At 52.9% G+C, this 11142-nt stretch overlaps 1 protein-coding gene across 1 annotated transcript in view; it reads right to left on the bottom strand.

Annotated features, from left to right (window-relative positions):
• Window positions 1-11125, bottom strand: part of TTC34 (tetratricopeptide repeat domain 34) — a 22874-nt gene extending 11749 nt beyond the window's left edge. The window contains exons 1-4 of the mRNA XM_011930979.1: window positions 10919-11125; window positions 9021-9246; window positions 7352-7556; window positions 5990-6156 (exon numbers count right to left, since the gene is read on the bottom strand). Coding sequence (XP_011786369.1) covers window positions 5990-6156; window positions 7352-7556; window positions 9021-9246; window positions 10919-11007 — 687 coding nt within the window. The 5' untranslated portion in view covers window positions 11008-11125. The remainder of the gene's footprint in view (window positions 1-5989; window positions 6157-7351; window positions 7557-9020; window positions 9247-10918) is intronic.
• Between the last annotated feature and the right edge of the window lie 17 nt (window positions 11126-11142).

Here is an 11142-nt window from a genome sequence, read left to right as displayed (position 1 = left end):
AGCATCTGACAGCCTGGAGCAGCACCCCACACCCCCAGGGGAGCATCTGACAGCCTGGAGCAGCACCCCACACCCCCAGGGGAGCATCTGACAGCATGGACAAGTCCTGCCCCCAGGTTAGTGTCTGAATTCCTGGAATATGTGCTCTTCTTTTCCACGAGGTGAGCATCTGACTGCCTGGAAGAAACACCCAGCATGTTACCCGGGGTGAAACCAAGGCTCAGAGACAGGACAAGGTTGTTGGCCAAGAGGAGGGGCCCGCTGCTGAGCCCCAGCGCTGACTCAGCGCTCACAACCTCAAGCCTGTGCCATGTCCTCCTCTCAGGGTGAAGAGGCAGAGGGCGTGGGGGAGGCGCAGCATCGGCCCACATCCTGGATGCGCAAGTTCACAGGCATGATGGGGCGAGGGGCTCCCGCTCCTACCGTCCCTCCCACATGCCAGCCCTCCGACGTCCTGGCTGACTTTCCCTGCCTCTGGTCCTGTGGCCCTGGACAGAGCGGGAGGAAGGGACAGGATCCCGTGGTACCCCTTGGAGGAGGTTCCAGCACCTGTAGGCAGGTTTCCAAGGATCCCTTGTGGCCACATCCAGCTGTTAAATGGGCGTGTCCCTGCCAGCCACAGATGTCTGTCCAGTGCAGGAAAGGGCAGGCAGAGAGCTGGCTCCTCGCCCCGAATGCATGTCTCCCTCCCTGGGGCCCAGCCTGGCATGGAAGTCAGGCCTGCCAGTGGGCTTGGGGGAAACTTGGTGCCCTGGGCTGGCAGCCTGCCCTGCAGCAGCAAGCATGGCCTCTGGAGACTGGCATCCCCCTGGCCTCTAGGATTGCTTTTCCTTGCTTCCTGGAACTCCAGCCCTGAAGAAAATCAGAAACCCTGGGAGGCACATTGCCTCTGTGCTGTGGTTTCACCCAGCGAAGCATCAGGGCAGACAGCCAATTTCAACACTGCTCTTGGCTGGAAAGTGCCCTCGTCTCTGGCAGCCTCCAGCGAGAAAGTACAGGGCCCCGGAGCTGTGACTGCCTCAGGGCAGGTCTCCCTCGTGACAGCCTCTTGTCATGGGCCTGGGAGTGGAACCCTCCCGCCCCTGCCCTGCATCCTGTTGAGTCGACCGCTCAGGCTGGTACCCAAGACCGTGGCCAGCAGATCACAGGGGACGTCCCTTTTGTCCTGGCTGTTTATAGGCTGGAGGAACCACTGTTCAGCCGCATCTCTCCTGCCCCACCTGCATTCACCCGAGGTTGATGGGAGCACTGTGGGGGGAGACAGGCAGGGGAGGGGCCAGGCAGCACCTGGCACATCCCCAGGGTGCCTCCTCTGATCCCCAGGAGGGGCAGCACCCACCCTCCTCTTTCTCCAATTTGTTTTTATTATGGTTAAATATACATAACATAACATTTACCATCTTAATTATCTTTATGTGTACAGTGTGGTGGCATTAAATACATTCCTCATGTTGTGTGGCTGTCACCACTATCCCTTTCCAGAACTAGCTCATCTTCCCAAACTGAAACTCTGTCCTCATTAAATACTCTCCATTCCCCTCCCCCAATCCCAGGCACCCACCATTCTGGTTTCTGTCTCTGTGATTCAATGACTCTAGGAACCTCATATAAGGAAATCACACAATGTTTGTCCTTTTGTGGTGGCTGCTTATTTCACTGAGCACAATGTCCTCGAGGTTCATCCATGTCTTAGTGTGTACCGGGATTCCCTTCCTTTTTAAGGCTGAATAATTCCCCATTGTATGGATAGAACATGTTTGGCTTATCCACCCATCCATCGGTGGACACTTGGGTGCCTTCCACATCCAAGCTCTTGTGAATAATGATGCCATCTATGAACATGGTGTCCAAATGTCTCTAAAAGACCCTGCCTCCATTTCTTTTGGATGTAGACCCAGATGTGGAACTGCTTGATCATATAGTAGGTCTATTTTTTTTTTTTTTTTTTGGAGCTGGAGTCTCGCTTTGTCACCCAGGCTGGAATGCAGTGGTGTGATCTTGGCTCACTGCAACTTTCGCCTCCTGGGTTCAAGCAATTCTCCTGCCTCAGCCTCCCGAGTAGCTGGGACAACAGGCACGTGCCACCACACCCGGCTAATTTTTGTATTTTTATTAGAGAAGGGGTTTCACCGTGTTAGCCAGGATGGTCTTGATCTCCTGACCTTGTGATCTCCCAAAGTGCTGGGATGACAGGTGTGAGCCACCACACCCAGCTGGTAGTTCTATTTTTAGCTTTTTGGGAAATGGCCATCCTGTTTTCCATAGCTGCTGCACCATTTTACCTTCCCACCAACAGTGCAGAAGGTTCCAGTTTCTTCATATCCTCACCAGTGCTTGTTATTTTCTTTTTAAAAACTTCTTGTAGCCATCCTGATAGGTGTGAGGCGTATCTCATTGTTTTGATTTGTGCTTCCCTGATGACTGGTGATGTCCAGCATCTTCTCATGTGCTTATTGTCCATTTGTATACCTTTTTCTGGGAAATGTCTGTTTAAGTCCTTTGCTCATTTTTGAATTGGGTTTTTGGCTTTATTGTTGTTGAGTTTTAGGACTTCTCTGTATATTCTGGATATTCCTTATCAGATATGTGACTTGCAAATATTGTGGTTTTCTTCCATCCTGTCAGTTGCCTTTTTACTCTGTTATAATAGTGTTATTTGGTGCACAAAAAAATTAATTTTCATGAAATCCAACTTTATTTTTTCTTTTGCTGCCTGTGCCTTTGGTGTTGTAGCCCAGAAATCATCGCCAAATCCAACGTTGTGAAGCCTCCCCTGTGCTTACTTTTAAGAATTTTATAGTTTTAGGTCTTTGATCCGTTTTGAATTAATTTTTGTATGTGGTGTTAGGAAAGAGTCCAACTTCCATTCTTTTGCATTGTTTTCCCTGCAACATTTGTTGAAAAGACTGTCCCTTCCCCAATGAATAGTCTTGGTCAAATCATTTGACCATATATGGGAGGGTTCATTTCTCGACTCTCTATTCTGTTCCATTGGTCTCTGTGGCTGTTTTTGTGCCAGTATCACACTGTTTTGATCACTGTAGCTTTGTAATAAGTTTTGAAATCTGGAAGTGTGAGTCCTCCAGCTTGTTGGTTCTTCTTCAGGATTGTTTTGGCTGTTTGGAGTCCCCTGAGATTCCATAGGAATTTTAGAATTTATCTTTTCTACTTCTGTAAAAAGCATTATTGAGATTTTGACAGAGATTGCATTGAATCTGTAGATGACTTTGGGTAATACTGACGTCTTACCAACATGAAGTCTTCTAATACAATGACGTGGAATGTGTTTCCTTTGGTTATGTCTTCTTTATTTCAGCAATGTTCTGTAGTTTTCATTGTACAAATCTTCCACCTCATTGGTTAATTCCTAAGTATTTTATTCTTTTTAATGCTATTGTAGATGGAATTATAGTTGACTCTTGAACATGGGTTAAAACTATGTGGGTCCACTTATATGTGAATTTTTTTCAACAAATACAGTCAGCCTTTCATATTGGTGGGTTCTGAATCCACAGTCAAATGCAGATCAATTCTTGCAATGTGAAACCTGCATATATGGAGGGCCAACTTTTCATATCTAGGGGTTGGGGTTTCCACAGGGCTGACTGTAGGACTTCAGTATGTGGGGATTTTGGTATCTGAGGGTTGTCCTGGAACCAATCCCACATGGATACCAAGTGGTGACTGTATTTTCTTAATTCCCTTTTTAGATTATTCATTATTAATGTATAAAAAAGGGACTGATTTTTGTGTTGCCTTCATATCCTGCTACTTTGCTGAATTCACTTATTAGTTCTAACAGGTTTTTTATTTTGTGTGTGTGTGTGTGTGTGTGTGTCTGGAATCTAGGGATTTCTACATATAGGATCCGAGAACAGAGATAATTTTATTTCTTTCTTTCAAATTTGGATGCTTGGTAATTTTTTTCTTGTCTAATTATTCTGGCTGTAACTTCCAGTGCAATGTTGAGTAGAAGTGCAAAAGTGATCATCTTTGCCTTGTTCCTGATCTTAGAGGAAAAGCTTTTCTTTTTCATCACTGAATATGATATTTGCTGTGGGTTTTTCTTATATGGATTTTATATTGAGGCAGTTTCCTTCTCTTCCTAGTTTGTTGAGTGTTCTTATCATAAAAGGGTGTTGAATTTTGTCAAATGCTTTTCTGCATCAGTTGAGATGATCATTTTTTCCCCTTCATTCTGTTAATGTGGTATATTACATTAATTGACATTTGTATGTTGAACCATCCTTGCATTCTAGCAATAAATCCCACTTGGTCATGTGTGGCATCCTTTTAACAAATTGCTGAGTTTGTTTTGTTAGTATTTTGTTGAGAATTTTTGCCTAAATATTCTTACAGGATAATGGTCTGTAGTTTTCTTGTAGTGTCTTTGGCTATGGTATCAGGGTAATGCCGGCCTCATAGAATGAGTGAGGAAGTGTTCCCTCCTCTTTGATTTTTTGGAAAACTTTGAGGATTGGTGTTAGTTCTTTAAATGTTTGGTAGAATTCACCAGTGAAGCCATCAGGTCCTGGCCTTTTCTTTGTTGGGAGATTTTTGAGTACTGAGTCAATCTTTTCACTAGTTATAGGTCTATTCAGATCTTCTGTTTTTTCATGATTTAGTCTTGGTGGGTTTTGTGTTTCTAGGGATTTGTCCATTTCATCTAGATTAGCTGATTTGTTGGCTTACAATTGTTTCTATTACTATCTTATAATTCTTTTTATTTCTGCAGAATTGGTAATAATAACCTCATTTTCATTTCTGTTTGTCATAATTTGAGTTTTCTCTTTCTTAGTCCACCTGGCAAAAAGTTGGTCAAATTTTATCTTTTCAAGGAACAAACTTTTGTTTTCATTGATTTTCTCTATTCTCGATCCTCTGTTTTGTTGATCTCTGCTGTAATCTCTCTCTCTTTCTTTTTCTTTCTATTCATGTGTTCTTTTTCTAGTTTCTTAAGTTGTAAAGTTAGATTGTCGATTTGAGATCTTTCTTGTTTTTTAATGGAAGCATTTACAGCTATATATTTCCCCCTCAGCACTGCTTTCCCTGTGTCTCATAATTTGGGGTGTGTTGTTTTCATTTTCACTTGTCTCTAAGCATTGTCTAACTTCTCATGTGATTTCTTCTGTGATCCATTGGTTGTTTAGGCCCCTCCTCCTTTTACAGAGGAGGAAACTGAGGCCTGGGGAGGTGAAATGATTCAGCTGAGGTTGCTTAGCTGGACCCAACTCTTTTGGGCTCCAGGGACAGTGCTCAGTGTGGGCTGAGCACACAGGTCCAGTGTGAGTCCCTCAGAGTCAGACCACACAGAATGCAGTGCAGTTGCAAGCAAGGAATGCTCATAATCAAACAGAACAGAAACCGTCTTCCAGCACACAGGCCTCCCCCAGCTGAACGGGATCTGTCTTCTTGCCATTGTCCCTCTCCCAACTTTTATTTTAAATTGGAGCAGTTTCTGCAGAAGAAAGTCTTAAATGCATAGATATCGAACTTAAAGAGCAAGTATATGAAGCTCAGATCAGGGTCCACGGGCTGAATCCCCACACCTGTCTGTGGCAGACATGGCTGACTGAGGCCAGCACTTACTCCCTCTGCGTATGTCCTCCAAAACCCTCTCAACACTGGGGCCAGGCAGCCCCACCAATGCAGCCGGGGAAACACCTCCTGGCCAACAGCCCCAGAGGGACCCCTGCATGCGCTGAGCATTATTTAAGCTGGGGAGGACCCCTAGTACTTCTGAGGCCTCGCACATCTATCCATGCAGACTGTGACTGGGAGGACGAAAGGGCAGGACTCCCAGAAACTGGGTTTGTGGGGACCAGGCTCCCATGAGCCGCAGTACAGGTGGGGATGGGAAGATAGGTTTTGATGGGCATCTTGCTGCTCAGGACGGCCTCCTGGCTCCCTCTCTCCTTGGGGTGGAGGAAGGCAACTCCCTGGGTTCCCCACCCGTTTGCCCAGGCCCAGGTGGGGAGTAGGGTGGCACCTGCAGCTGGTCTAGGGCCAGGTGCACCAATGCCCGTCCACACAGTGCCTGCACGTTCTCCGGCTCAGCCCGCAGCACTGCATTGAAGTCGAACATGGCCGTCTTCTTCTGGCCCAGGAACCCATAGCAGCGGGCTCGGGCAAGGAGAGATTCACTTGCCTGGCTTCCTGCAGGAAGATGGTATGGGGTCGGGATGAGCCTGTGCTGGGTCCCTCTCCCAGTGTCCCTCCTGCCCAGCCCGGGGAGAGCAGAGGGTGCATGAGCTTCAGGGCTCACCTTGGGGAGCTCACAGACCACTGGACACCGAGACACACAGAGACAGTCACGGCGGACCTGGGGGCCTTGGCTTCGGGGCAAGAGGAGCCCCTCCAGGACTGGAGACAGCTGGGGGGCTGCCAAGGGAAGGGGCACTGCAGCTGCCTCTGAGGCCAGGCAAGGGCAGGGGGTCACGGTCCTGGGGCGGGACCTGGAGTGGCAGCAGCAGGAAGGTGTGAGGCTTGGATATGGGGCAGTCTAGGAGGAGCCCCCTGGATTCTGGGCATAAGACACCCCTCCCCAAAGAGGTTATCATTGTCGTACCCCTTCTGGGTGTCTGTCTGGTGGCGGACATGGGACAACATGCCGGGCCGCTCTGGGCTGCTCTGGGCTGCGCGCCCACCAGCGTGTGCAGGGCATGCTCTCCGTGCCAGGTTCTGTCCCAGAATGAGCTCTCCGAATCCCACTTCCTCCCCACATGGGCTACTCTGCCATCCCCCTTTGAGAGAGGAGGGTGAGGGGTTCTCACTAAGTGCATGGCCAGGTTCCACGCGGCCGCCTGATCTGGGTCCAGGCTCTCACACTCCCTGTACCCCAGGAGATCCCTGTGAGTCCTGGGAAATATCCGCTTCCCTCCAGACACTTGGTCCCACCAAAAACCAGCGCTGACTCCAAGAAGCAGGCAGCACCCCGCGCTGGGCGGCCCAGGGTGGGGAGGCCAGGCGTGCACGGGAGGGGCTTCCGTCATTGTTTCTAGGAAGGGCTGAGGGGAGCAGGGACCTCGCCTCCTTGTCATTAACTGGGAAAGGCTCCCTTTTCCCTCAGGGCTGAGGCTTCTGGGACAGCAGCTCAGGCACTAGGCAGGGCACAGCTCAGGTCCCAGCTCAGGTCCCAGGTCTCAGAGGCTGGTCTCAGGCCTTGGTGCACCCACCTTGATGGCGAGATGCCCTCAGCGAGTGGCCCCTGCCCTGTCCACCCCATGGGTGTTCCTGAGGCCCCTGCACCTGGGGAGCATGCCTGTCCCCACTGTCCAACACGGCAAAGGCTCCCCATGTCACCTGTGCCCGGCACAAGACTGGGCCCTGGGAGCAGGTGGGCAGCCCCTACCTGCAGCAAAGATGGCCAGAGAGAGGTAGGCGATGGCCTCCTTGGTGTGGGCCCTGCCGTCGGCCCCGCCTGGCCGTGCCCTCAGGATGGCCAGGGCCCTGGTGTGGCAGTGGCCTTGAAGCAGCTGCCGGTCCTCGTGGCAGAAGACGTCCAGGGTGGGCTGGAGGCAGGCGGTGTCACCGGACTGGACCAGCTTCTTCACCAACTGCAGGGGTGCCACAGTCACTGCCCACGCCCTTGGGACCGATGCCCTGGGGCCCACCCTGTACCGACGCCTCTGGCCATCCCCCACCCCATCCTCACTGCCCTAGGGTCCATCTGGTGCCAACACCCCCAGCCCCACCCTTGCTGCCCTAGGGCTCACCCAGTGCCAATGCCCCTGGCAATTCCTCACCCCACCCTCTCTGCCCCAAGGTCCACCCAGTGCCACCACCCTGATCATCCCGTACTCCTGCCTCGCTGCCTCCCCCAGCCCCTGGCTGTGTCCATAAGCCTGGGGGCTTCTCCCTGTCTGAGCACTAGGAGGTTGGCTGTGTGTTGCAGGGTGGCCTTTTGAGCCTTTGGGGGCATTTTGTCTCCCCACAGGTGGGGGTCCCACAGCAGGCAGGGACTGTGTCCCCAGCTTGGCGCAGAGGAGCAGGCAGGGAGGGGAGCTGTGAGCCTGCTCTGGGCTGCAGTTGGAGCCGCGTCTGTCTGCTGCATGGCACTGTTGGGCTGGGGCTCTCAGGGTCCTGAGCCTAGGACTTCTCTGTCCCATGGAGATGGAGACCCCGCCCCAGGGGGCCCACTGGAGCAAGGAACGGGCGTGCTCCCATGAGAAGCAGAGGAAGGGACTTTTAGGTCAGGAAGGGTCAACAGGCGCCAGGGAGTCCTTCAGACGACGCGGAGCAAAAGCCCAGCACGGCCAAGTAGGACCAGGTCTCTGAGCCAGAGGAGACCTCCACCCCACAACCTCCCCTCTCCGCGGCTCCATCCGAAGGAGGTCCAATGCTGCCCCCTGCTGGCCGCTGGTGGGCACACGGGTTCCCCAAGCTGAGCAAGAGGACGCAGGTTCAGGGCATCTGAACCTGGGCAGGGCAAGGAGATCAGAACCCAAACCAGGCCCCGGGGGAAGAAGGCACGACAAGGCCCTCACCCCAGGTCCCAAGGCCTGAATCCCACCAGAGCGTAACCTTTAGATCCCAGTTCAGACAGGAACCCGGGATAGCACCTGAGGCAGGCAAGGGTCTGCCTTTCCTGGGAGCGGGGGTCTTGGAGGCAGGAAGGGAGGGCCCTTCTGCTACCCTCCCCAAGGCAGAGTTGCATCCAAGCCTGGTTTATGTGAGAGACTTGGAGAGAAGCTCGGCCTGCAGTCGGTTCCTGGCCCTTCTGCTTCATAACCACAGCGGAAGCAAGTACGACAAAGCAGCTATGCATGCGGAGAATCTGCCGACCCCAGGGACCTGCCCCAGCCGATTTCCATGACGACCCGTGGGACCCGGACCCAGATAAGGAGACTGAGCGTCAGACAGGTGAGGGCCTGCAGCAGGTGCACAGCTGGGGCTGAATGCAGTCACCTGGTCCAAAGCTCAGACTGCGGAGTCCAGCGTCAAGTCCACGGGAGGCCTGTGCCCTCTTCCCAGCTGGGCCCGTTTCCACCTGCCCTCTCTCACCCCCCGGGCCTCCTCACCTGGTTGGCATCATAGAAAAAGCCCCTCCTCAGCTGCAACAGGGCCAGCCGTGCCAGCACAGGGGCTGCCTGGGGCCTCCGGGAGAGGGCCATCAGCAGGGCCTTGTGTGTCTCCTCCAGGCGGCCCAGGCGGTACAGGGCGTCAGCGGCCAGGAGGCAAGAGGCCTCGTCCTCCGAATCCAGCTCCATCAGCAGTGTGGCCAGCTGGTGCACGCCGCGGGCGTCCCTGTGTGGAGATCAGCTCAGAGGGGCCTGCCCCTTTTGACAACCCCTCCACCTGCCCAGGTGATTGGGCAGTGGGGAAATCCCATCTCCTGCACCTGGCCTGGGCAGCTCCCTCTGGAGGGACCCTCATGCCATGCCATCCCCAGAGGCCAAAGGTGCCCTTCCCGTCACGCGGCCCTCATGCCCTCCCTCACCCTTCCCCCACCCTGTGGGAGGTGGGATTGAGGCGGTATAGACAGACAGTGGCAGGGCTGACCCTGAGCAGACCCTGCCTCAGTTTCCTTTTCTGCAAAAGCACAGACGAACAATTTGGCCTTGCTGGGCTCAGGGGTGTGCGTGCAGGCAGAAAAAGAAAACACACGGCTGCATGTGACACGTTCCTGTGTCCACGTGGGAATGTTAATAAGCACTCACTGGGAAATGGGGCCAGAGCCTCAAATTTGACAACTCCCAGAGAAGAAATATAAATGCCATCACATAATGAAAGTTCCTCACCACCAGCAAATCAAAGCCATGCACATCAAACACCCGGAAGGCAGAGGAACTCTGTGTGTGTGTGTGTGTGTGTGTGTGTGTTATGTATGTGTTGTGTGTGTGTGTTGTGTGTGTGCCTTGGAGTGAAGGTTGACATCAATGACGCCCCCTGTCTCAGTGCTTTTAGCTTTGCTGAAACCCCTTCCTGCCACCTCCCAGCAATTAGACAAGGGAAGTCAAAGCAGCTAGGGACTCACCCACTGGGCTTTGGGCTGGTAAAGAATTTGCAAAATGCGCATCAGGGGTGAGTGGGGGATGGGCGGTGGCCAGACTGTGGTGAGAGGAGGGCAGCTCCTGGAGTCAAGGATCCTACAAGTGGCCACGCTCCCTGACCCAGGAACTGCATGCCTGTCTCCGTCTTAAGGAGAGAACATTCTGGATACAGGACATTACCGACGATGGATTACAGCTAAGAACAAAGGCGCGGTGGCTCACACCTGGAGTCCGAGCACTTTGGAAGGCCCAGGTGGGAGGATCACTTGAGGTCAGGAGTTTGAGACCAGCCTGGCCAACATGGTGAAACCCCATCCTACTAAAAATATAAAAATTAGCCGGGCATGGTGGCGCTTGCCTGTGATCCCAGCTACTTGGGAAGCTGAGGCAGGAGAGTGGCTTGAACCCAGGAGGTGGAGGATGCAGTGAGCCAAGATCGTGCCATTGCACTCCAGCCTGGACAGCAGAGTGAGACTCCATCTCAAAAAACAAAACAAAACAAAAAAAATAAAACAAACGAAACCCAGGACTGCTGGAAGGAGTAGTGGCAGGGACGCAGGTCAGGGCGGTGCTGACCGAAACACATTTAGCCACAAAGGGAATTGTCATGACCTATTGGGTAAGAAAATTAGCAAATGAACCGCATGTCCAGCACAGACTCGGTTTGGTGAGCTATTTTATATGTACGAAACGAAAGGCCTGGAAGGAAATGTGAGCCGCGGCTTTTAATTTCCCCTTTCCGTTTCGGGACTGCAGCCCCTACTATGGAAGCAGCGGGGCTAGACCTGCCTCGGGTGCTTTGGGAGGTTACCCGACACGCTGCCTCCGTTCATTCCTTTGTAAAACAGTAGGAAACACATCCCTGGCTACCTCGAAGGAGACCCACAAGAAGCAGCAGCCCCAGCGCGCCCGGGCGGGTTCCTCACCCCTCCTGCGTGGTGGGGCCGCCGGTCTCCGCGGCCTCCCTCCGGCCCTGCGCTCTCGACGGCCCGGCGCGTGGCGATCGCTGCAGCATCCCACGGGCCTCCTCCCGCAGCACAGCCAGCAGCAGACCCCGCTGGTTCCAGGGCACGTAGGCCTTGGCGGCCAGCAGCGCCTCCTCGGGCCGCAGCCTGCAGGCGGTGACATAGTCCAGCGTGCCCAGGAATGC

The sequence above is a fragment of the Colobus angolensis genome, unplaced genomic scaffold, assembly GCF_000951035.1.
Source record: "Colobus angolensis palliatus isolate OR3802 unplaced genomic scaffold, Cang.pa_1.0 Scaffold89, whole genome shotgun sequence".
In the NCBI taxonomy this organism is placed as follows: domain Eukaryota; kingdom Metazoa; phylum Chordata; class Mammalia; order Primates; family Cercopithecidae; genus Colobus; species Colobus angolensis.
Note: the sequence above shows the minus strand (reverse complement) of the source record. Positions and strands in the feature narration are given on the sequence as shown.